Source organism: Acanthisitta chloris, unplaced genomic scaffold, assembly GCF_000695815.1.
Source record: "Acanthisitta chloris isolate BGI_N310 unplaced genomic scaffold, ASM69581v1 scaffold37799, whole genome shotgun sequence".
NCBI classification, from domain to species: Eukaryota; Metazoa; Chordata; class Aves; order Passeriformes; family Acanthisittidae; genus Acanthisitta; species Acanthisitta chloris.
The window spans coordinates 1-26675 of record NW_008692642.1 but is presented as its reverse complement, the minus strand read 5'-3'; the positions used below and the strand labels follow the sequence as shown (position 1 = coordinate 26675).

The window sequence follows — 26675 nt, the reverse complement described above, 5'->3', positions numbered from 1 at the left end:
TGCCCGGGCCCTGCTGCGTCCCTCCCTCCCCTCTCCTCCGCGCTCGCTGCCGCAGCTTTCCGCCGGCCGCTCCCCCAGGTCTTCCCTCGGCCTCTCCAGACCTTTCCCGATAAACCCGCTAACTCTCCCCTCCTCCCGCCCACCCTTTGTCTGCGGTAGGGTGTTGTCTAAATTCGCAACCGTGCCTTTCCCAAGGAGGTGTCAGCTCTGCGGCTATGTTCTAGATCCTGCTTCAGTGTCAAAACCTTTCAAGGACCATGTGGTCAGCCAGCAGCGTGTGTTTGCTCCAGGGAGGTGGGCTCTCAGCAAAGGCGCTGATGGGTGATTTTTATTTAATGCTAGACTCTAGTTACCTGACATCAAAATTTTGGAGCTTTTTTTAAAATGAAGTGTTGGAAACTTAATTCATGGTGTTAGAGCTGTCACTTGTAGTTCAAATGTTGTTGATCTGTTGCCATTAGCGATTTACAAAGCATGCAAGCCAGAGATGTGAAACAGAGCAGTACATGGAAATACATCAGGATTGGTTTCCTATTGCACTAGCTGTGTGTGCATCAAGCACGCAGTGCTGACTGCCTCTGTGTTTGAGATGAGTTTCAGAGGCTGGTATCGATTAAGATCTCAGATACATTCTGGTATAGGTTTATGGGGTTGCTATTTTCAAGGAGTTTTTATGGCTTGTAATTCTTAGTCTCCTGCTCCGACAGTAGTCTTCTAATATCCCAGGTAATGATGTTATCTGGATAATGCCATTCTTGTATTTGCACTCACACAAGGATCAGGGGATGTGATTGGAGGCATAATCATGAATGCCATAGTATTAAAAATCTCCCTGGTTTGGGGTTTCCATATTGTTCGTATGTAAGTAAAGACAATAACATCGTGCATGCTTTCACAGAGTCATGGAGATGGAGCACCTAATGTGCCTTTAAAATATGCTGGGTGGAGTTCCTTCAGATTTACTTAGTGTCTGTATCAGCTGTTAGTATTGAGAAATTCTGTAGAGTGCAGGGTTTTTTTTTGATACATCCCAGTGAGCTCTGGTTCTTGACAGAAGTGATTTCATACAGAGTTATGCAGAATGTTACTTTTATTTCTCATTTTGAAGATGAAAACCTACATTTAGGGATAGGTTGCAAGGCTAATATTCTTCCTGAAACAACAAGCAAAAATAAGGTGGTAGTTGCATTGTTGCTATTTTTTTCCCCCAAGCGTGGACTCCTGCTGCACACAAAGCTGCTTTAGGCCTTTTCCCTTGTTTGTTTTCCATAAAATATTTATTGGCTTTCTGTGGGAGAGGTTTCAACAGCTCTGAAGTACAGCCAAGAACCTATAGTGACGTACTTTGTAAGTTTGAAGCTATGGCTTTATAGCTCACATACGGGCATCGGAACAGATCATCTTCCTACACTTTTTCTGGTTTAATATTTCTGAAAAAATTCCAGATTTTGCCCCCTTCTTTTGTTTAATGTTGCTGAGTGAGGAGTGGGAATTTGATTCCTTCATGCAGGTACTTGGCTGACTGTATTTTTCTCCCCTCTTGTGGCTCTTTGTGTTTCTGTGCTCCATTTTGCTCATGCAGTGGAAGACCCAATTCCCTCGGCCATTCCTTGTATGACATGTGTTCTAGACCTTTTATAAGCCTCGCTGCCCTTCACTGGAATTGCTCCAACATCTCAATGTCTTTTTTTGAATTGAGGGGCCCAAGACACCTTTCTTGTCAGGAGTTGTGTGTTTTACGTGGAAAAGCTAACAGGGCTGGAGTTTATCTTTTTTGTCTTTTTTTTTCTTCCTCCCCCTTTTTCTTTTTTTTTTTACATCTCTGCAGTGGTTTCTGGTGACCTGGTTGCAAGGGCATTGAACAGGCCTTATTTTGTCATTCCCCTACCCTTCAGAAATTTGATGCCAAACATGTACCTTTGTGTGTGCTTGTATTTGTGAAGCTTGTAAGTCAAATGTGTTCCCTGCATATTTCTGCTTACATGGGTTAATGTTCTTTTTAGGTACGAAGAAGCTTTTGAAAGTGATACATTACTGAAGGTGATATTTAATTTGTCAAATGACACTATAGCCTGACGGGCTTGGTGTAAAAGGGCTGAGTTGTACTGACAGCACTTAGAGTAGGAACTATTGCTGTGTACATGGTACATTTCTGCCAGGCTGTCCATGCAGAGAAGTTGGGAAGGAAATTTCTCATAAGGCCCCAAGGACTCTTTTCTGCAAAAAGTATATGTTTATGTAATGGAGAAGAATGTGACCCAGACAAAAAGGGGAAATCCAGTGAAAGTGGGTGCAGACCTGTGATAGGGTTGTATGTGTGTGGGATACTGAGGGGGAAAGAAACTATTGAGGAGTCTAAGTTTAGTTTGTGGAGAGAAGGCAACTGAATGCAAAATTAAAGGGAGTTGCTGGTAAGATGCATATGATAGAAGCATAAAGGATGAATGATTGTGCATGGAAGAGGGCTCTGGGGTGATTTTTTGTTTTTAGGAAGTGTAAAATCTTTAAAATGGATGGGAATGAGACACCATTCCTGTATGATCTGTGGCTCACTCTCCATGGCTCCTCACCTACCCTGTCACAAAATTGTCAAAGAATTTCATTTGGAGAATATTTCTAATGGGGAGCAAATAAGGGGACACAGATTGTGTGGCTTCTACAAGAGGTTACATTGCATGGCCTGATCCAGAGGTTTCCTGCCATACTGAAGAAAGTGTGCTGTGCAGTCCAGTGTTACCACAGATGTTATTCTGTTTTATAGTAATTTTCACACCTGTCTTAATTGTTTGCCATGTTGTAATAAACTTTTGTTGATGGAGGATCTTACTCAGTCTCATTTAATCAAGAGACACGACTACATGGGCCCTGGTGTGAGCTCCCTGGTCATGATGTTCATGTAATTTTAGATAGATTTTGCCTTACTCTGAGGTTTTATCTTATTATACTTGATCTGTTGAAGACCTGGCAGTGTCTACTTCGATCTTTCTTAGGAAGCGTATAAGACAAAGTGAAGTTGTTACTGAGATCTTTAAGCCTTAAAAACCTGAAGTGATTAATGTTTGACTGCTGAGCTGGAAGTGAATATATGGCTAATTTTGGAAGCCTATTGATTCTTTTCTATGAGGTAGTGTTAGGTAACATGTCAGCATGTGTTAACAGATGCTTAACATCTGCTTAGTTAATGCTAACTGGGTAACAAAAGGAGTTCTTGGTCATGGTATCTTTTTGTGTTAGGGTTTTGCAGTACTTTTTTTGCTTGGGAATGAGACTCGCTTTTTCTAATTTCAGCAAATCTGATACAATTTAATTTTAGTATGTTGCTGGCATTTTTACATTGGTTTGAATTATTGTGAAGAGATTTATCTATTAGGAGTCCCTGCTGAGTGCCATGGCATTATGGGAAGGAATACTAATAAACAGTTACTTCCAGGAGTAGCTGTTAATCCTTTAATATTTTTCAAGACGTATCTATTATAGTTATAATTCTTTATTTTTCTAGATCTGACAAGCATGTCTTTTAAATCTGAAGCAGGGGAATGAGAGCACCAGTGCCCAGATCTCAGTGATGCAATTCTAAAACAGTAAAATTCTAAACAATACTGGGGCTTGTGTGATTTTTCTTTGTTTCTCTTTGCTCTCCCCAACAAAGGAAAAAAAAAAAGCCTTGAAGAAGCCGCCTTTGTCTTTAAATATGTATTTATCAGGCTTTGAAATTACTCATCATCACTTCAGTATGCAAATGCTGAAAGGCATTTTACATTCCATAACTAGCAAATGCCAGTACATTTTGGGTTTCTGTCAGACTTGCAGGCTTAGTCCTCCAAAGCACTGAGTATTACTGGTGACTAGATTAGCATGGATATTATGTACATAAAGCCTTGCAGGATTATAATCCGTTTGGTTTGTATATGTGTGTATATATATGGATATTTTTATATTAAAACATGCTTGGCTCCATATTCTGCAAAGACCAGAAGGTATGCATAACATAATTTTAAACATGGAGCAATATATTGTGTTCAATTATGGAGGAAAAAATAAAGAAAGGCTTTAATCTTTGTGCCAGCAGACTGGAGGGAGGGGATGCGATGTGACATGGTGTTCAGCACCTGAGCTCTGGACAGCAGTATTTGAGGGACCAAAGAATTGTACATGCAATTTGTGGATTATAAAGCAAATTAAATATGTTACTGTTGCTTGTGTTATGGTGTACTCCAGTGCCATGTCAGGATCCACTGTAGGTCAAACTTGAGACCCTGTATTTTACAAAATATTCTATAAACTATTAGCAGGGCTGCTGTATGACTATTAAAATCATTTACTCATATGGCCAAAATAAAATCTAAGCTTAAATGAGAATACTGTCCAAATGTGCTTTATGTTCTGAGGAATTATAAAAAAATCAAAAGATATTCTGAACAATAAAATAATTTTAGCATCCTAAACTTTGAGTTGAATTTCAAGTGATTTAATGTCAATAAGTTGACATAGATGAAAAGAAATGACTTGTTTCTGCATATGTATTTTTCTGTGGATACATATGATAGTTTGTAGTGTACTAATATAGTTTGTAGAACAGTGAACTACGTGAGTTATAGTGAAATGAACTGTGCCGAACTACAGCATTGAAGTGCATATTACTGCATTTTAACAACATTTTGTCCGTGTGCTTCTTAACATGTGCCTTGAACACACTCTGAAGACAAAAGTTCACAGAAACGCGTTGAAATGTAGCTGTTGCAATATGAAGCTAAAATCTTGTGTTCTTGTTTCAGCTGTGGGAGTTTTGGGGGGGTGTTACTTCTTTTTGAGCTAATTGAAATCAATGGCCATCATTTTTTTCCTTTTTCTTTCTAGGGGTTGATACAAAATTGAAATTCACTCTTGAACCATCTCTAGGGCAAAATGGTTTTCAGCAGGTAATTCAATTCATTTTTTCTCTTGGGTTTTTGTAGGACTGAGCTCTCTGCAGTCGAGGTGCTTGCCCTAGTTCAGAAGTGCATCTGTCATCATAACATCAGCATATTGTTTGCAGTTGCATCAAGAGCTGTTCCATTCCTATTTGGAAAATGCAATAGGCTTTCAGTGTTTACTCAGATGTCTCATAAGCCTGTGTGTCCTAGAATATTATACTTTTGTTACATCATTAGGTAATTAATCCTAATATTTTCCCTGTAGGTGGATTAAGCAGTTGAACTCTAAAATGTGTGCAGTAAAATGAAATGAATGTGCATGTCTGCAAGGTTGTAAATGTTGTTATACTGTTGATTTAAACTAATGATGGATTTTTTTACACTTTTGGATGCTTTTGGTTTTAGTGGCATGATGCACTCAAAGCAGTGGCCAGACTGCCGACAGGAATCCCAAAGGAATGGCGGAGAAGGGTAGGTAGACCTGTACCCTTAGTGAGCCTTGTTGCCTGTAGATTTCGCAGGAGAGGTGAATTACATCAGTATAATCTGTTGGCATTTTTTTTAGCAAATATTTGAACTTCTTAAGTTGTACTGGGGATTTTTCCTAGTATACGTTCTTCAGTGATAACCTCACAGGGCAGCTGGAGAGACTGAGGAGACAGGTAAAGATGGTGTTTTCAATAGCTGGGTTCTTTCTGCTTGAGTCTTAGGTAACTTATTCTGGTGCAGATGTTATTGCTTCATTCTGTCAGTCTCAAGAAATTGCATTGGTGAAGCTGCCCCCACAGTTGAAGATCAGCTGAAAGGGGAACAAATCTGCAGTGTAGGCTGTCATACTTAAGAAGGTGACATTGATAGATGCTAGTGCTGACAAGAATGTTCATAGAAACATTTGACAGGAAAAAGGCAGATTGCCTAAATTAGGGAAGTTCAGAGTCAAGAGTGATGTACAATGGCAGAGTGCACCATTAATGGGAAATTGCACTGGGTTAGTATTGTAGGAGAGGGTCCACTGGGATTTTGTTAAACTTACTTTATTGCTTTCTTCAACAACATTTGAAGTTTCCTAGCATAAAAAGAGGCATGTCTAATCATTTTTTCTTTAAGACTGAGTCACACAATCTCAGCTTTAAAAACATAATTTTAATAAAAATAATATTTTTGGAGCCTTATCTGGTTTTGATCCATGAGCTTAATTGCCTTTTCCAGTTGCCTTCTTTTTTTTTGCTATCTTTCCAAACTGAACTGTATCTCTTTACAAATCAGGGACAAGGAAGAGTAAGATTTACAGTGACATTGTTTTTCTCACACACTATCAATTTATTTTTAATCTACAACTCCAATGTATCATTATATCTGTCTAACAGCCTTTTTTCTTTCCTGAAACATTCTTTTCCTATGCTCCAGAAAGCATCTCAGACACTTTTCTGTGGTACATGTGTGGCAGAGGTCACAGAATCATAGAAGAGCTTAGGTTGTAGGGGACCTCAGGAGGTCACCTGGTCCAACCCCGCTGCCCAAAGGGGGCAGCGATCTGGTTGCCCCAGACTGTGTCCAGGTGACTTTTGAATATCTCCAAGGAAGGAGGCTCCCCAGCCTCTCTGGGAGATCTATGTCAGTGCTCAGTCATCCTCACAGTGAAAAAATGTTTCTTGGTGTTTGGAAAGAACCTCCTGTGTTTCAGTTTGTGACCATTATCTCTGGTCCTGTCACTGGATACTGTTGAGAAGAGCTTGACTTTGGCCTTGTACTCTCTCTTCAGGTGTTTATGTACACTGAGCCTTCTTTTCTCCAGTCTGAATGGTCTGAACTCTTGCAGCTTTTCCTCATAGGAGAAATGCTTTCCAACTAGGTCGTTCCCACCATATACTGGTGCCTGGGGTTGCCCCAGGTGCAGAACTTTGCTCTTCTCCTTGTTGAACTTCATGAGGTTCTCATCAGACCATTTTTCCATCCTGTCAAGGTGCTCTTGAGCCTACCAGCCACTCCTTCCAGTTCTGTGTAATCAGAGGACTTGCTGAGAGTATGTTCTGCCACATCATCCAGTTCAGATCTCTGTCTTCTCTATTTATTCTGCCCATCTCATTGTTTGCTCACATGTGACCACATGATGGTAACCAAAGAAGTAGACATAAGAAAAGGGATGTGGTCTTTTCACTGCCATTCCCTCGTTTCCCAGTGATTTTAAGGTAGATACCAAAGTAAATGAAACATTTTGTGTTGGCAGCATGCTTATTGCCTCCTTTGCTGGCAGCAGGAGTAGGATGACATCTGCATTATTGTTATGGCATGTGACATTTGCTTTCTGGGGCTGGCAGAGATAAAGAATCCAGTCAAACAGCATTAGTAGGATGTCAGCAGTGCCAAGGCTGCTGGGAGGCAGAACAGTGGCATTCCTCCACATGGATGGCTTTGCAAAAGTGTGGGAAGGGACATTTAAATGCAGAAGACATGAGATTCTAGGAGTTGTCTATAAATTCCTTCATCATTGTTGCAGTTTAGGAGTGGTTTTCCCTAGTTTAGTGTTTCCACTCAAAATCCCCAGACCACATGCTGGTTGCTCACTCTCCCACCCCTCCCCGGACAGCGGGATGGAGGGAATTGAAGGCACAAAAGGTAAAGAGCACGGGTTGAGATAAGAACAATTTGCTGATAAAAACAGCAGTGAAGTAAGAAAATGAACAGTGGCATCAACTATATTAAGAAGACCCATGGCTGAGTTTGAGGAAAGGCAGCAGCAGTGTTACCTTCCATAAAACTCCTTAATGAGGATACAAGGGCCGAACTGACAGAGGGTCCTTGCCTTGTGCATCCATCTTGAAGAACCTCTATGGATTCAGTGTCGTGACAGTGGACTGGCATCGTTTTAAGCAGTTCACAGATCTGGACACTAAATGCTGTTTCCTTCCTTTCTGTTTTAAGGAGCAAGGCGTTAATTTAATTGTGCAAAAATTTGTATTCCTTGTCTGCAAATTTCAAGTCTAGCAGCAGATCACATATGGGTGATTAATCTAGTGATATATATCAAAACTCCATATTTTTATCAGAGAAATGATTCATTTTGTTGACTTGTTTTATCTGATCTGGACACTAAATGCTGTTTCCTTCCTTTCTGTTTTAAGGAGCAAGGCGTTAATTTAATTGTGCAAAAATTTGTATTCCTTGTCTGCAAATTTCAAGTCTAGCAGCAGATCACATATGGGTGATTAATCTAGTGATATATATCAAAACTCCATATTTTTATCAGAGAAATGATTCATTTTGTTGACTTGTTTTATCTGAGAAATGATTCATTTTGTTGACTTGTATATTTCTAGAAATGATTCATTTTGTTGACTTGTTTTATCTGAGAAATGATTCATTTTGTTGACTTGTTTTATCTGAGAAATGATTCATTTTGTTGACTTGTTTTGTATATTTCTAGGTTTGGCTGACCCTAGCTGATCAGTACTTACACAGCATAGCCATTGACTGGGACAAAACCATGCGTTTCACATTCAACGAAAGGAGTAATCCTGATGATGACTCTATGGGCATCCAGATAGTAAAGGTAGCTAGCTAATTTGTTATTTTATTTCAATTTTTTAAAATTGAAAGTTGAAATTTGAATTTAAATTTGGATTTATTTTGTTCTCTGCGACTGCTTTGTCAAAAGCTACATCTTAATTCCCTTTGGCCCACCAAAGTTGTGGGGTTTTTTTGGGTGCTTTGGTCCTTCTGCACTAGTCTGGTTAATATTAGCTGGGAAAAAAATTGCTGTTACTGTTTTTTTTCTCAGTTTTTACTTTCTTATTTTAAAAGAAATACTGGAGTTTAATGGAAACAAAGGAACATAAATGATTTGTTTCCTATAAATAAACACAAGTCTTTGCTGGGATTAAAAGGTATCTTTTATAATACAGTTTTTCAGTTATTTTACAGGAATGAAACATGTTTGTCTATGTATATTTCTCAGCTAATTAATGTTTAATATTCAAAGCAGTCAGCAGTTTCAGGGAAGAGCTTAAGAGATTTGTATTTCTGCCATGACTTATTAACTATTAGTCTGTTTATCTATTTAGGAGGACTTACTCTGTTTAGGAGGGATTGTGTTCTACAATCACCTTAATTAGAGTACATGGAGCAAAATACTTTGTGTTCCTGATTATTACGATTGTCAGCTGTACTTGGTAATTTAAGCTTATAGATAATACTTACGAAATATTAAATGTTGTTGTATGTGTTTTGCCTTTCGCTTATAAATCACTTAAGTATCAGGGACACGGTTTCTGGTTTTTATGTTTTGAAAACTTAGTTGCCTGGTAGTTCTTTTATACTTTGATAAAAACAGTTGCTCCTTTTTGTTCAGTTGAGCAGCTGTTATGTCTTGCCTCTTTGAAACCCAGAGATCTATTAATATCTTCCATCACTTCACAATATCTTCATGTGAACATCTTTTAGGTAACTTGCTTACTTTTAAGTTTGCTGAACCTATTTCACTTGGGTAAGCTAAAGATTTACAGATTAAAAAAAGAAACTTCATCAACTTTGAAAGTATGTATTGGGAGGGTGGAGGTGGAAGGAAAACTGGGACAGGCAGAAGAACTACAGTGAGAATGAAAATACACATCTTTTTCTGTCCTTGTCTTTTCCTTTTTTTTTCTTTGCTTTTAAAGGACCTTCACCGAACTGGTTGCAGTTCTTACTGTGGCCAGGAGGCAGAGCAAGATCGAGTGGTACTAAAACGTGTTTTGCTGGCTTATGCCAGGTGGAATAAATCTGTTGGCTATTGTCAAGGATTTAACATACTAGCTGCACTTATTCTGGAGGTAATGGAGGGCAATGAAGGAGATGCCCTAAAAGTAAGTAAAATACTTTTCTTCAGTGTTAATAATTGCTTGTAGTTAGTGAGCTTTAGAATAAATCAGTGTAGCAGAGCAGGTATAGATGCTGTTGCCTGTAAAGGTGCCCTCAGGATTGGAGCTATGGGATAAGTGTGTTTGGATTATTGTAGAGTCTAGGAGTTAAGGGAGCAAGGGGATTCTGAGAACTTGCCAGTCTGGTCCCATTTCTGGGAAGGATGTTATAAACAAAAGCTCTGTCTGGGAAGCATCTCCCAGAGGCTGGGAAACAGCAGGTACTACTGACACCATGGGGCTTTTGACAGCACAGGACCTAGGTAGTATGTTTAAGTTAAATCCCTGGAGTTGCCTTAAAGTTAGCCTACAGGAATTATGGTAAGCAAGAAAATCACAGCTTGAACGTGTAGAAGCTATCAAAGTATGCATAAAAGTCTCATTGATACTGAAACGTATAAAAATTTTTTTCTTGCATATTATTGTGGGGAAATATTCGAGTCAAATAATAAAAATAAATATGTAGAGATGTGCCATGAAGACAGTATCTATTGCAAACAGATAAATACATGAAGCTGCTTTTTAAGACAAGTATTCTCCAAGAAATTCACATTGGTGAAACAGAATGGACTTCACTGTTGAAAAAAAATTTCTGTTCTTTTCTATGCTGTCATGTATCTGAGATCTGTGAAGTAATACAACTCAGTAGGAAGGGAGCAAAAGCCTCTATAAAACAGTGTCTTTAACATGGGGATTTATGGCTTATGTCATAAGAAATCAATGAAAACACAAATGGCATAGTTGAAAGTTAATGTTGCTTTATTAAATTATTTTTCCATTGACTGCAATATATGACACACAATATATGAACAAAATAAAGCATAGTTTTACAAGACAATGAGGTGTCCCAATATTCAGCAAAGATGAGGGAATGCATCTGACAAAGTACAAGACTCACATGTGTAAAATCTATTGATTTGCCTGTGTTGACTACTGATCTTCAGGCTTTAAAACATGGAACATGACTGCTATTGCCAGAAAAAAATCTGGCAAGAACAAGTGGCAATTTGTGATCTCAGGCAGCTGGGAGATAAAAGGAAGCAGTAGACTCTGTAAGCTGGTGCTCTTGGAAGTTCAGTGTCTGACAAGCTGTTTTTGTGGGCATCTTACTAAAAGAGAGTATTGGAAGGAGGATTGTCTCCTGTGTATGAAGGTGCAGTGCTCCTCTCAAGAATTGGAGACTGTATGAAACATGGTAAGGATGCTCATATGAGAGTAACAGAGATTTGAAGCAGATGGGATGACCACATGCAGGCTCTCTGGATATGTTTTGTAGAGTGTGTAAAGTGAAGGTCTGTCTTCTGTTGGACTGATGAAATAGATCAACTTAATATGCTGGTTTGGGCTGAAGTAGAGTTAAACCACGACACTTCTGCATATTTTTTGTTGTGTTTGTTCAGTCTCACAAATTTGACAGTATCCATTTAATACATTACCATCCGTGTAGTTGAGCTATCTCACTTGAAACATGTCTGCTTAAAATGTCTCATGCTGCTTAATTTAGCAGCTTCTAAAGTGACAAGATGGAGTGCAGCACACGGTAACACATCACAGTAAAATGTGTGGAGAATCTATTTTTAAAGAACAGTATCTTGTGTTTTGGAGAAGGAAAAGAAGAGGTGTTTTGGAAGATCAGTCTTCTAGTTGTGTCAGTTAACCACAGAAGGGGCAGTGAAACTTTGCAACAGTGTGGAGAATCTCAAACATGTCCCACATCAGAAGTACCAAAAGTTGCCTTTCGTTTGAGTATTACTGCCAGTATGGGCATAGCTTATTGTGACATTGTTTTCAGTCATTCATAATTCATAAACTGGGCAGCTTCAAGTGGCCTTTGCGTCTTGATTGCTTGTGGGTACCTAGAGTACCTGTGGATGCTTAAAATTACAATGTTTTCTCCCTAAATGAATGGAGGTGCCAGAGGCATGTGTTGCCACTGACTTCAAGCCATTCTTTAGTGAACACAGAACTCAAAAATTCTCTATTTTTATTTTTCTGTTACTCCTAGAAAATAACCAGCTCTGTAAGGCCTACACGATGATATTTCACTTTCCCCACAGGTCATGATTTACCTAATTGATAAGGTGCTTCCTGATAGCTATTTTGTCAATAATCTCCGTGCTCTCTCTGTGGATATGGCTGTTTTCCGGGATCTTTTACAAATGAAGCTTCCTGAACTGTCCCAGCACTTAGACACCCTGCAAAAAACTGCTAACAGAGAAAGTGGAGGTACGTTCAACAGAAAATGCTATTAAATTCTGTCTTGCTATTGTTTCTTCTGACCGCTGATCTAAAAGTGCTATATTTTAAGGGTTTGCATGAGTTATTGCTTAGAATATGTATTTTAAATTGTTAGGTGAAATATGATGGTTTCCATTATTGATAACCTTAGCATAAACAAAGTAATGGTATGAAGGAAGTGTTTGCTGTTTAAAAGTGTTTTCACAGACCAGCCTATCTGTTTGTGGCCTTCAGTGCATCAGTTGATACTAGGATGCACGAAGTGTTCTCTAAGCGTAACAAGAAAGTAAAACTTTGGAGTTTCAGGTTGAAATACTAAATCTTGTTTGAAACTTAGCAAGTGCATCAGGATATGAAAATAATAGATAAGACTTTACAGAGACAGTCACCTTCATCTTCATGTAGATAAAGACATCTTCATGTAGATAAAGCCATCAGTTGCTGATGAAATGCAGTGTTTTGGGGGTAAGTTGGTGAATTTGTTTGGGCATCTTTTAATATAAGTTTTGATCTCATATGGCTCTGGGGAAGGAGAAGTAATCTTTATGATATAAGGGAAAAAAAGTATGGTGGTGTGTTCCAGGGTTTAGAGTCTGAAAACAATGCTGCTGCTTAGAGTTTTTGCTGTGCAGCAGAATGAAGGTGACTATGTCAGTTTACCATTGCCCTTCTCAGCTTCTCTTTGGACAGCTGCAGGCTGAGAAAGTTTTGAGCAATAACAGAGGTATTAGAATGTTTGGTGAATTTGAGTATGCAGTTTTATACTCCTTGTAAAATAATAGTAAATTGCAATTGCTTGAAGTTTTGGGGTTATGTTGTTTTGGTTTTTTTAACTTCAGGAGGCTACGAACCGCCACTTACAAATGTCTTCACAATGCAATGGTTTCTGACGCTCTTTGCCACTTGCCTGCCTAACCATACAGTTCTGAAGATCTGGGATTCAGTATTCTTTGAAGGCTCTGAAATTATACTGAGAGTAGCTTTGGCTATCTGGGCAAAGTTAGGAGAGTAAGTTGTCATTTTTGTCTGATTTTTCTTTTCAGTGTGAGCAATGCATGTAACTTTTGTTCTTCTGAAGAGCATGTTCTTGTTCCTAAACTAGATGTGATCTTTTAGGAGAATCATTTTGTTTTGAAAAAGCTGCACAAAGGACCTCTGTGGTTTCCCAAAAACATGATTTTGACAGCATGTCAGAATGGACATGATAATTGACATTTGGTGCAGGAAATGTCTGCAGTTGCTTGCATTGTCTGTGTATAATGTCTTCATGCTAGGCTAAAAGGTTGGTTGGGCTTTCCAAAACGTAAACCTCTGAAGGAACTGGTAAATCCTCTGTGGAAAGGCACACAAAGACTTGATGGTCACTGGCCAATTAATTGAGTACCTGTTACGGTACCTGTTAGTGAGCGGTGCCTCTGCCTGAATTAAGGTGCAAATGAGACCCTATGCCAAAGTAAATAATACGTTAATAGCATAGTAATATAATAATACAGGTTTTATGTAACACTAAAATGTGAGGGTGAAGTAACCTGTTCTCGCCTCCACTGGGCCTGGAATGAGTGCAAACTCATCTCTTTTGTGCTTATGTCAAGTTGCCACTGTGGTGGCTAATGTGTCTTATCTTAGGGTGAGTCCCTTTTGTGGCCTTAACAGTGTTTGAGACAGGTAAAGTATTATTTAAATTCCTTACAGTACCTGAAACTGGAAATGTTAATTCCCTTGTTTTCACTTAAGGAGACTTAAGGGTTTGAGCCCATTGGCTATGCCCAAGAAAAGAGTTCAGTGTTACTAAGGAAATGATTTAGTAGTACACAGGTCTTTGCTGTTACGGCCCGAAAATGAATTTTTCTGAAATGCTCTGCTTTTGTACACATTCTAGCCACACATGGACAAAACACAGGAGGTGGTTAGTTCTTATAAACTCCACTGTTGTCATAGCAAATATTTGCATTCCAAAGAGTTTACAGTGCTCTCAGAGAAATGAGTTTTGTCACTGGCTTCAGTGGGAGGTGTGAGCTTTGACAGGTCAAGCACATGTTAGTCCAGCTGGAAACATTTTTCAGCTGGTATCAGCAGCTGCATCGAATTTTTCTTGTGATGCCTATCAACACTCACCTTTGGTTTTTTCCAAGTCTGAACTACTGGGATTTGTGTTCAGCTTGGTCCTTGGAGGTTTAATTTCATTCTTTCTGAGTAAATTAGCACCACAGGCTGGTAGCATTGTAAGAGGCTTTGTTTAGTACATTTACTTTTTAATCTGAATAATAGTAATTAGGGTAATAAGTTCCTGAGAGCCTTTTTTATTCAGTTCATGAATGAAACTTGCATAAATCATTTGCATTAGGATTAAGCTGTATGTAGTCACATATCACATTAGATAAAAGGTCCTATTCCAGTGGGTCTCTGTGCACTTAAAAGCTGTACTTGTGAGTGCTACAGGTCATAACATGATAAAAAAAAAGTTACTGCTTTGAAGATTTTAATGGAAAACTTAAAGCAAAAATGAAGCATATTTTTAAAAATTGAAAGAAACAGAATCAAGATATCTATAAGAATATGTCCAAAAGAATAAACTGATCACATTGCACATCTTATAACTGTTTGTGGGGAATGGGAGAAGGCCTGGTAAAAGATCGGGCACTATGTTTTGCTGGGAGAAGACTGTGATTTTATTTTTTTTGTTCCTCTTTGTCCACCATTAAAAACAGAACAGAGGGGTCTAAAATAATGATCATAGTCTTATGATCTTTGTACTTCTCAAGACTGTTGTTCTAGAAATGAAAATGGGGTGAGAAGTGCATTTTCTAAAATGTCAGTGGCTCAATGGACCTTCTGTTTTGAGGAAGACTGAAAGAATGGGGAGGTTAAAAATCAGTGCAGTGGAATAAGCAGTATTTGGAGGTCATGAGAGACTGAAGGTCTTGGGGAAGGTAAACAGTAAGTTTATGATAAGTGGATATATACCTATTGTTTCTACTAATATTTTTATCTTTTATCTTTTTTAAACTATGTAATCATTATTTTAACTAAACTATGTTAAGATTTTGCTAGGATTTTCATAGTTCAATGATTGTTCCATACAGATGCTAAAGATCATGGGAAGCTTCCTCTGCTAATGTTTAAGAAAAAAGGCAGTGTATTTTTTTCATCATTCCAGCAGCTGTGTTTTAGAGGAGAGGCTACAGCATGGAGCCATCAATGCACTTCTTTGGGATAGAAGTGAAAAATTTTTCACTTGACAGGAGAGATATTTAGCAGCTGACCCTAATGAATGTAGAACATCAGCTCACAAAAGCATATTACTCATATTTCTCTTCCTGTAGTTGACACTTTGTGGGTGATTCGGTGTTTTTAGAAATTTAAAGAAAAGTGTGAAGGGGAAAAAAAACTCAGTTGAACCCCTCCTTCCAAAACAAGACAAACAAAAAATCATCCTACCAAAGCAAACAACCATCCAAAAAACAAATCAAAGAAGTCCCTATCTCTAATTTAGAAATGGCATTCACAGATATGCAGGATAAGAGTGAATTTTTCTTCATTCTGCGTTATGTTAGCTTAGTTCTTTTTGAACACAATGATATATATGAATATTCCTGTACTTAATTTACTCCACAGGAATGGTTTCTGGCCAGCAAATATGTTCCTGTCTGACAAAAAGACTGTTCAACTGGTGAATTCAGCTGTTTGGCACGTGGTGAAGAGTGGGTGATGAGACAGTCAAGAAATCTTTGTGCTCCCTTTTTGAGCTGTTGAGAGAGCTCCCTTGTGCTAGTAGGCAGCAGGATTTATTGATTCCTGTGTTGTAGGAAGTAAAAGGGCAGAGGGAATAACCTGTCTGGACATACATGAATCCCTTATCATAAGTAGTCTGGACTGTAAGCTGTACTCAGTCCATCTTTATACTGCACCAGCATTTTCAATGTCCTGTGCACAATTTTATTATTTGGAAGTCTAGGCAGAATTACATTTAACTTAGAAGTTAGTCACTAATGGAAATGCCCATTTTTTGTTGACAAAAAAATCAGTTTTGGTTTGGAGATGCGTAATGCTATGTAAAAGTAAAATAAAAACTAATGTATTTTGATGTAGGCAAATAGAGTGTTGTGAAACTGCAGATGAGTTTTACAGTACCATGGGCAAGCTGACCCAGGAGATGCTCCAAGACAGTCTGATTGACAGCAATGAACTTATGCAGGTGAGTAATTGTGGCATAATTACTTTGTGATTTCTGTGTCATCCTTCAGCTGTTGTTTTCTAAGAAATTACTCTTCCGTTCACATACTGCAGAAACCTGAACTCTCCCAAGAAAAAAGTTCCAGATAACTGAGTTGTGCTAGCATATCAGCGTATCAAATAGATGACCTGCAGTTAAAGCTAAAATCTTATTTTATACATTAAATATAGAGAACCACTAGGCCTCATTTGATAAAAATTGGTTCCTCGTTGACAGCTGAAAGTTTTTTGTGATCTAATGCCCAATTGGATTTACACAAGTATGGTGTAGAATCTCTTAGTAGTAATCATTTTCAGGGTGTTCTTTTTGTCTTACTTTTATGTTTTGGTCAGTTGTTTATTACACCTTGTACTTCTGATTTTGCAGACACTGTGGGAAATAAGAGTTTATGAAGTGAGAAGTGATTTTAAACAAAAACCCCATGAACAGTCATTAGTGAATATAGACAGAGGCATTTGTAGATAACTGTAGATAATCCCTGAATTTTTAAAGAGTATATCATTGTATGAGAAAGAAGATGCACTTTGTTCTGGGAAAGGAAAGGGCCTTTGGTATCACAAATGCAATTTATTTATTCATAGTCACAGTTATTCTTGTGATATCTGTGAGGTGTTGTCTACTTAGATGATTTATAGAGACTTCATGGTACAGTTGTGGAGCTTTCCTTTTGATGAGTTAGCACATAGTGATTATATGGGTACAAGTATGGAGCACATAATTCACCTGAAATTTTGTACCTGCCTTAGGGGGAGGAAAAAAGTCTGTGAAGTTGCATGAGTTTAAGAACAGTAGTTAGCAGATGACTTCTGTTACCCATTATTGAAAGCAAAACTTACTGTCCGGGATAATACACTTCCCTAGTCTGGTAAAGTACAGCACTGAAGTAAAGGATTATTTTCAAATCTATTATTTTTGGTGGTGTTTTGTCTGATGGGGAAGCTCTAGGAATGGGAGAAGTGAACACTGTGGCTTTGTTTTGCTTGAAAAATGGAAATGCAGCTGGTCAGAGGTACTTACATGCTTTTTAAATAAGCGTTAAGGTTTTTCACAAGGTGCTTCAGATACTGAGGATGCGTAAGGAGGGCAGCACAAGCTGATGTCTTCTCATACTCATTGTGTTTCAGTTCTGGTCTCAAGTGTGGTACAAAATCAAGATGTGGCATTTGAGACAAGGAATAATCTTGGGAAAGCTGAAGTGGGCTTTAGTGGCTCAGCGTGGATTTCTTTCTTTGCCTTTGTGTGTAGTAGAAGATCAGGCATAGGTAACTTACTGGTTGGAGAGATGGAAGGCTCTTTTTGGGTTTTTTAGCTCTTGCAAGTACAAGTATACTAAATTAGCAGGTTTCTTGTGCTTCAGCAAAAAAATGAGTGCTTGGTGCAAAGTGCATATGTGTTCATAGTGTATGTGTGTGTGTTTTGTGATACTGACAGGAGTGTTAAGGTAGGATGGCATTGCTATTGATATGGAGAATATGGCTTTAAGCTTTAAGCAAGGTTTAAGTTTTGCGCATAGAGAAGCAGTGTGTCTGGTTTATTTGTGTCCCCTCAGTTGAAGAAACCATGATATAGTTTCGATAGCATTCTTCAAGTCAAAGGCAGGCACTGGCAGTGTAGCCATCTCCAAGGTCTTCACTCTAGGCCCTCTTTACCATAAGAGGAGAGAATTAGGTGCTATAAGAGTTTATCATCACGGTATATGAGTGCTACCATGTGTCTGGCTGGTTGGAGAAGAAAATTAAGAAATATGAACCATTGCATTAATGTAAGGATCCAGGCTCCTTGAAATCACTCTTTTTTCCAAATTGCTTCAGTCTTTTTCAGAGGAATCAGTCAGAGATGAATGTTTGGACTGCTTTGTTTTCTTTATTTTTTAATTTTCCCCCTAATAAAAATCAGAATCGTGAATTTGCATCTAATACTTTTTACAAGGTGGCTCAAAGGTTAGCATCCTACAGTGCAAAAGGATTAATATCTCATTCTGCCTTCCCTGCACATTTCAGTAAAGCTTGCTTTTCTTAGACTTGTGTAACACTTATATTTGCAACTGAACTACTTGTCCAGGCTCCCTTAAGCCAGTGAAAAGTAACAGGCACTTCTCTACCACATGAAAACAAATTGTGCTCTAAAAGGCTTGTTTCCTTTGGGAGTTAGAGGAGGGAGGTACAACTGATCCTTCAAGGGAAGTGTTGACAGAGCAGATGTCTGAAGTAGATCAGAGAACTCTTGTTCTCATTGTTTCCACCAGAGAAATTGTGTAGTTGCTGCAGGTTTATCCCTCCTATGCAGACAGTACATATATCTAGGACTGAGGGCTTAAAGCTTTTGCTGATTTGGCCCCTGTGTGGCAAGAGTTCTTAACAATGCTTTACTGAGGGGAGCATGGAGGGGTTGGAGGATCAAGCAACCTACAGCTTCCTCCTTTTTCAGAGTGAACGGTTTGGGTAAATAAAGGCTAAGTGCTGTAGACATCAGATTCTAGGCTGGATATGTGTTCATGATTAGAAGCTAAACAAATACAGTATTCAGTAATGTAATTTATTGGCCTGTTGCTAAACTTTGGTTCTAATATGGAGACAGAAGGGTGTACACCAGGTGACTGCAGATACTCTAAACAGAGTGTGCTAGATTGGGTGCATGTTTTCATGCCTTTTCAGAAAGCCAGCATTTTTATAAGCAGCTAAATTAACTCACTTTGTGCACCTAGAAATATTGTAGCATAGAGGAGGCAAGGATGAGCTGCATCCCTGTGTGTTTACTGAGATGGAGTGGAACAGGGATTAATCCCTCTGTGGCACTGTAGCATTTTAGACTATCTCCCTAGACTGTTACCCTGATTTGAGGGTATTCACTGTTAGCTTCTATTTGAGTAGCAATTTGTCTCTTTCTTTTGGGTTTGTTTTTGCTTTTGCTTTTTGTTTTGTTTTCTTGGTAAAAGTGAAAAGAGGGAAGAGCCTTAAACCAATGTGGGGCAGCTCTTGAGATAAGTGTTTGAGCTGTCTGCAAAAGGGCTTACCCTCTTTTGGAAGCCATGGTCCATCACCTACCATATGATGTTCTGCTGAGGGTGTAGACAGATTTGCATTTTTAGGGTAAAGCAAAGGATTGTCAAATGATTTAAGGTGAGAATAGAGGTTTTTTTCCTTGTCTCTTTTCACATTCTGGAATCTTCCCTTTATGTTCCATAAATAAGATACTAAGTTTGGCTGCAACATGCTTTATGTGTATAGGCTATTTCCCTCTGGCACAGTTTTACCAGAATTAACCAAATGGTGTCCAAGGCTGTGTACGAACTAGAAACAGGATGCTGTGAAGCATTTCTGGGAGGATATTGAAGGTATTGATGGACAATATTTTTTAATTTCCAGCAGAACTGGCATCAGCATAAAATTTGTTTTGTGGATCTGTTCGCCAGGTGTCAAGCAAGGGCTCCAGTTATAATCTGATAAGAAGTAATTAAGCTAAAAACCTGTATGAAAGAAATTGTAGAGGATCTGGAAGAGACACAGATTGGACAGGAAAAAGCCAAAAGCATAATCTAAAACAGTAGGTGCAAGGAGTAAATAGAGGGCTCGGAGTTGACTGTTTCACTTAAAGGGTAACTAGCATATGGAACAAGTTACCTGACTGTTGACATAAAGAGTAGAAATAAATTCCAGACAAACCTCGTTCACTATGAAGAGAGAGACTTGAGACATATGGAAAAAAAATCCAAGCAGAAAAGTATGCTGGAGATCAAACAAACAGGCAGACATGTTGGGCTGGAGGCAGGTCTTTTTCCAGATCATAAAATTCCTTTGTCTGGTGGACTGCCGGGACATCACTGTTCAGGCCCTAGAGAATATTTCTCTTTCACAGTAGAATTGTAGCTTAATGGAGTGGCAAAACTTCAGTTCATGCTGTGGGTTTTTGAAGGCATCCTCCTTTCCTTAGAGTATGTGCATTGCTTGAACTGTAAAATCATTCTCACACAGAAGCTTGTTGAGGTGCACTATTGCCCTGTGCTTGATCCAGACAGCAGTGTCCTTCCTGCTCCTCAGTGCTTACATCAGTGCCCTTAGGAAAACTGGTTTTTTTCTGCTTCTGTCAGGAAAGGCCTAGTACTGAATTCATGTTTGCAATTTTCCTTAGTGTGTTTAGCACAGGTCAAGCATGGATTATGTAGAAATTGTTCAGAAGTTCCTTTCATCTTAATTGAGGTCGTTTGCCTCAATGAAAATGTCACAAACTTAAAAACACAGGAAAAAAGTTAAGATTTCCTGTCACAACTAATGAGATAATTTTAGGTTGTTGTCTTTCAGAAGACATTTCAGTTTTAGGATGTGGAAAAGCTATAATATTTTAGAGAAACTATGGAAAATGATGTTTTTTGCTTTTTAAACTTTTTTTTCCTTCTGACATTGAGAAGGATTTCCAGTGTGCTGGCAGGGAGGGGATTTACATTAATTATTAAATGAGTATAAGAGTTGAAAAGGACCCTACATCTAATATTATTGGTTCCTTTTTCTTGTTTCTCTGAACCATGTATTTTTCTAGTGAGTCAGTCTTCATTTTTCTTATGGGGAATACTGACTGAATCATAGGACTAGACCATTTTCTTACAGCACATGAATGTGCAGCCTTTAATCCTGCAGGACTGTGAAAGTCTGTTCATGGAGAATTCTTTTTTGGGACTGTTAGTTAAAGCAAACATTTTAAAAGCTGGTTTTTTTTTTTTCCCTAGACTGTTTATACCATGGCTCAGTTTCCCTTCCCACAACTGGCAGAATTAAGGGAGAAATACACATACAACATCACTCCTTTCCCTGCAGCAGTGAAATCAACTTCATTTTCAGGGTAAGTCGGAAATGCACTGCTTATGGCATATAGGGTTATTATCTGCCCTGTGCAGATAGTGGAAAGGGCAGGTGACATCCTCCCTTGTATGCTCATAAAGAAGACAAAAATGTTTGGTCATGTTCATAATTAAGAATGTATCTTTCTTACTTCTCTTATGGTCTCATTTGACAGAAAACTAGGCAGAAACAGAGACAGCGATGAAGAGAATGACTTAGATGATGAAGACTCAATTGCCAATGCAATTGGCTGTCTTGGACCATTAAGTGGGTTTTTGGCACCAGAGTTCCAAAAATACCAAAAGCAGATGAAAGAAGGTAAAAGTGATTGTGTTAATTTTGGAAAACGCAGTTAAATCTGCATGACCTTGCAGAAATCATCTGTAGCTTCGTCTGTGGAAGCTGCTATGGAAAATGTGTTTTGTATTCACATAGAGGTTACAGCAGGTACCAAATGACTCTCTCTGCAGTCCATGAAGATGTCATCAAAGTCAAGCTGGAAGGCTGTAGGTATACAGTAAATGACAGTGTCAGTTAAGGATTTGGCTACAGTAATGGTTAACAAAACAACACCATAGATTTGCCCACCAACATTAAATAGAAGTACATGCATGGAAAAAGGTCTACCCTAAATCCATGCCTGTTTCCAAGACAGCTATTGGGTAGTCAGCATTTTCTTGAGAGTATACATGTAATAGATGATCTTGACCTTTATTAGCACATGCATGGCTAATACTGGAACCTGTCAGCAGTGAGTCAATTCTGCAGGTCATTTCACTGCCCTTTTGGCCAAACCTTCAGATTGTTGTATGTTTTGAATATATACACATTTTTAAAAGAAATTGGTATGGTTTGTGTTCTGACAAAATGTCACTGTTTTTCAAATCCCTCCATGTTGAAATAAAATTTCTTGGGCAGAACTGTATGTACATACACCTGTGCAAGCTCTACAAGCAGAACAAAATTCTGATGCATACAAGAAAAGCAGAGATCGTTTGTTTACTTGCAGCAGCCTTTATGAAATGGTACTGAATCAACAGTGATTTCATGATATCCTGGGAGAGGCCATTATTATTTAACCCCAACTCACTTCCACCTTCCCCCCAAAAAACCCTCAGACTGATGTAGCAGTTGCTGTTATCTGATTACACTTCTTCATTCTTGTGTCTTGGTTTTGCTGAGACCTATAAGCTGCAATTTTCCTCTTGATTGCTGTGGTGTTTTCTCTTCCTAAGGGGCTGTAAATCTCTACCTGCTGCTTCAAGCTAGCACTTAGTCAGAATATCAAACTGATGTTGCAAACTAAGCCAAAGACAAATAAACATCCCTTGAAAAAGAATTATCCCCCTGACCCTGGAGTGCCAGATTGGTGGAGCATCAGAAACAGCTGTGAAAATAAATTGCACTGCTGCTGTTTCTCTGCGGCTGTTGATCAGAGACACACTCAAGTTGTCTAATCCTCAGGTGTTCTGTGCCTGTCCCCTAGCAGCTCTCTCCCTGTGGTGTTCTGTTTCTTGATGCTTCTTGCTGGTATCACTAGGTCAATTGTTTAATCTCATGCCTGCTTACCTGTAATGTATTTTATAACTTGCATTGTTAGCCTCTTCTTTGACCAAACAAGTGTCTTTAATAATCAGTTAATTAATTACTTCAGTGATAGCTTGATGTACTTTGCATGTTTGAGGAACTGTGCTTATAACTTTGCATTACTATGTTAATTGACTTTTGTCAAACCCTTGCTATTCTTAAGCAGTAGTAATACTTCTTATGGTAAACAGCGTAGTTTTGTTAAAGATTTATTGTTATTTTAATAAGTTTTAATTAAAGACTACAGTTAAATAAGATGATAGGAATCAGGCACAGACTTCCTTTGTAAATAATCTGCAGAACCCTGAGTATGCCAGTTTATTCCTCATCTCCACTTTATTCCCACCTTGTGCAGATCAGAATGAAGAACAAAGCCTGGGTTCCAGTAACATCGCAGAGTTAAGCCCAGGAGCAATAGACTCTTGCCGAAGCGACTATCATGCTGCTTTTAACAGCATGATGACGGAGCGCATGACCACTGATATCAATGCACTGAAGCAGCAATATTCCAGGATAAAGAAGAAGCAGCAACAGCAGGTTCACCACGTGTTTATCAGAGCAGGTAACATACCAAAACATGCCTCACTGGTTTAGTACAAGCTAATTTCCATCAGTGGAGACAAGGCAAATAATATTCTTTTACCTGATGGAATATATGACACATTAGTTGTAAAATGAGTACCACTTCATACAGACAGAAAACAAGAAGGTGATGTTTTTTCTTCTGTTGTCAGGACCTGAAGATGATGACCCTGGGATTTTTTTAGGTCCCAGGGACCAGCTGAACAATGGTATTTAAAAGTGCCTTTGCTATCTGGGTGCATGGTGTTGATCTATCTGATTAAAAACTTTCAATCTTTGGCATTCTTGGAGTTGACATACTGATGCACTGCATAAAGTGAATGAGGAGATGAGGACGCTTCAGACCATGTGGCAGGTAGATTCTTAGGTGGTCCATATTGTCCTAACTCCTCTGAATTCATTCGTGCATGGCAAAGGCAGCTGAAAGAACTGGCTTAGATGTTCATTGTGGCTGGCGGTTCACCTAGCCGTAATGATGCTGTTGTGAAGTCAGAGCTGGATAACAGTCCGTTATTTAGTAATCCGTGTTACAGAGTCTGTTTCCCCAATTGGCATACTCAACAACTGAGGTTTAGCATGAATAGAGCAGCTGAAGGTTTTAGTGGATGTGCAAGCTGAACCCCACTCATTCCTCCCCACTTAGGTGTCATCTTTCTAAGTCAGCATTGAACCATGCAGATGGGTCACTGTGGAGAATTTTTCTTTCTCTTCCAGATCATCTAAACTTGCACTAGCAGGAGCATTTGAATACACGGAGCTTCAATTTTTCATTAACGTAATTTATAAGGAATATTTTTTCTAAGTGTTAACAAAGTATTTGCTTTGGATACAGGCTATAGCCAGCAGAAACAGTGCAAACAGTAACATGTTGATTCCCAAGGACTGCCAACTCCTACCCTTCAAACACAAACCTTTCTAATCTTACTAATCATGATGCAGAGCTGGGTTTGTCATTTAACCACTGTTATCTAATTACTAATTCTGAGTCTACTTCTCTGGTTTAATAAGGTGCAGTTTATCCATTAAAAGTACTTTGATTCATTCTCCAGTCACACAAGCTTCATGGAGAGACTTATTTGACTGACCTCATATGGGGACTGAATTGCCTCTTGTAGTTAAAAGAGAAATGAAGGAGAGGGGAAAGATTAGAAGCCAATATTAATATTAAACTTGGGTTTAGTGCACTTCCAAAAATCAAGAAGCTATTTCTTTGATTTGTTTTCATGGTATTCCTGGCTCAGGACTTAACCACAGGTGGAAAGCAGGGAGAGAGGGTAGGAAATCTTTATAGAAGGTAGAGCCTTGTGTTCGATTCCTAGATATAAGTGAAATTCAGTGATTATTTTTTTTAAAGTTTTTGTTTGGTTGTTTGTTTTTTTAAAATAGCAGTTAGTCCTGCAAACCTTTGCTTATACCTCAAGAAAGGCATAAAATTTGGTGGTGGATCCTTAGAACATTAATTTGTTTTGTTCTTCAACAATACTGTGTTTCTTTTGAATGCTTTCTTTCAGATAAGGGGCCAGTTACCAGTCTCCTCCCTTCTCAGGTAAACCATTCCCCGGTGATAAACCACCTCCTTTTAGGAAAGAAAATGAAGTTGAGTAACAGGTCTCTCAAAAATGCTGTTATCCACATCCCAAGTCATTCTACAGGGAAGATGTCTCCCATTCCCCAAGAAGATCTTAAAACAAAACTGAACTCTCCGTGGCGTACTCACATACGAGTACATCGGAAGAATATTGCTAGGGCCAAAGGCCAGCTAGGCTATGGGGATACCATAGGACTAATAGATGAGCAGAGTGAGAGCTGTAAAACAAATAGTCCTGGTGCAAAGGAGACTTCCAAACATTCTGACTTTGGAGAAAGAGAAGGAGGTGGTTTGGATGACAGGACTACTCGGAAAGCTGACCAGCAGTCATCTGAGCCAGTCTCTACGGACAGCAGTACAAACATGTCAGTGGTTCAGCTAAAACTGGAAGCACTGGAACTCACCTCAGATAGCAAAACAATTACTGAGTCAACATCCCATCAGCCCAGCCAGCCATGTTTATCAGAGTCCTCCACTTCATCTGGAGACAAGGGAAACCTGTCTAAATCTCCCCAGCCTGGGAACCCAAAGCCACAAGTCTTCAATCCTTTTCCCAGTGTCAAGCCTCTTCGAAAGTCAGCAACAGCCAGGAATTTAGGGCTGTATGGCCCCACTGAGAGAACACCAGCTGTACACTTCCCACAAATGAGCAGAAGTTTCAGTAAGTCTGCCAGTGGCAACAGTGGGACCAGGAAACGGTGATGTACTACCTATTTCTGACAGCAACAAAAAATTTGAATTGCCTTTTTTTTTTTAATGTGTGCATGTGTATGTGTCCCAAAGCATTTCTAATCTTTAATAGGGACAGAAGTGATTACCAGATGTATAAATATTTGTCTTTGTGCTTCTGTGTTGTTATGGGATAGATTAGTGAAGATGCTCCCTGGTACCTTATTGTCGATACTGATGGCCCTGTGTAAAATAAATATTAATTTGCTGTGCAAAGCATACTGTTTCTTTAAATCTAACTCAGACACTAAATCACCTGCTGCCTTTAACCCCTAAGCCCCCTCCATGGCTGCCTCCTGTCTTTCTGAGCTTGAGGGACAAGTTGCCTGGTGCAGCAGTGTCATGGTTTAACCCCAGTCAGCAGCTAAGCCCCACACAGCCGTTCACACTCCCCCACCAGTGGGATGGGGGAGAGAATCAGAAGGGTAAAAACTAGAAAGGCTCATGGGTTGAGATAAAGACAGTTTAATAGAGAAAGCAAAAGCTGCACACACAAGCAAAGCAAAGCAAGGAATTAATTCACTGCTTCACACAGGCAGGAGGTGTTCAGCCATCTCCAGGAGAGCAGGGCCCATCACACATAACGGTTTCTTGGGAAGACAAACGCCATCACTCTAGATGTCCCTCCTTCCTCCTTCTTCCGCCGACCTTATATACTGAGCATGATGTCATATGGTATGGAAAATCCCTTTGGTCAGTTTGGGTCACCTGTCCCACCTGTGTCTCCTCCCAGTCTCCCATGCACCCCCAGCTTCCTTGCCAGTGTGGCAGTACGGAACACAGTAAAGGCCTTGGCTCTGTGTGAGCTCTGCTTAGCAATAACAAAAACATCTTTGCATTATCAACTCTGTGTTCTGCACAAAACCCAAACATAACCTCATACTAGCCTCTGTGAAGAAAGTCAATTCTACTTCAGCTCAAACCAGCACATTCCACCCCTTATTCCCATACCATGTACATCATGCCCAGGTCCCACACTATTCAATACAACTTCATTAACCACCACCCCTATTCCCGTTATATTACTCCCTTAGTCTATGGACCACCCTGACAAAATGTCCATAAAATGTCTGCTGA

At 39.1% G+C, this 26675-nt stretch overlaps 1 protein-coding gene across 1 annotated transcript; it reads left to right on the top strand.

Moving 5' to 3' along the window:
* Positions 1–4857: 4857 nt before the first annotated feature.
* TBC1D30 (TBC1 domain family, member 30) lies at positions 4858–25814 on the top strand (the record flags this gene model as incomplete). Its single annotated transcript, XM_009082737.1, has 12 exons — positions 4858–4919; positions 5319–5384; positions 8338–8463; positions 9569–9754; positions 11866–12034; positions 12886–13054; positions 16136–16241; positions 21001–21113; positions 21288–21430; positions 23055–23261; positions 23434–23490; positions 24793–25814. Coding segments are annotated over 12 exons (2183 nt in total), but the record flags the coding sequence as incomplete, so codon positions are not given.
* Between the last annotated feature and the right edge of the window lie 861 nt (positions 25815–26675).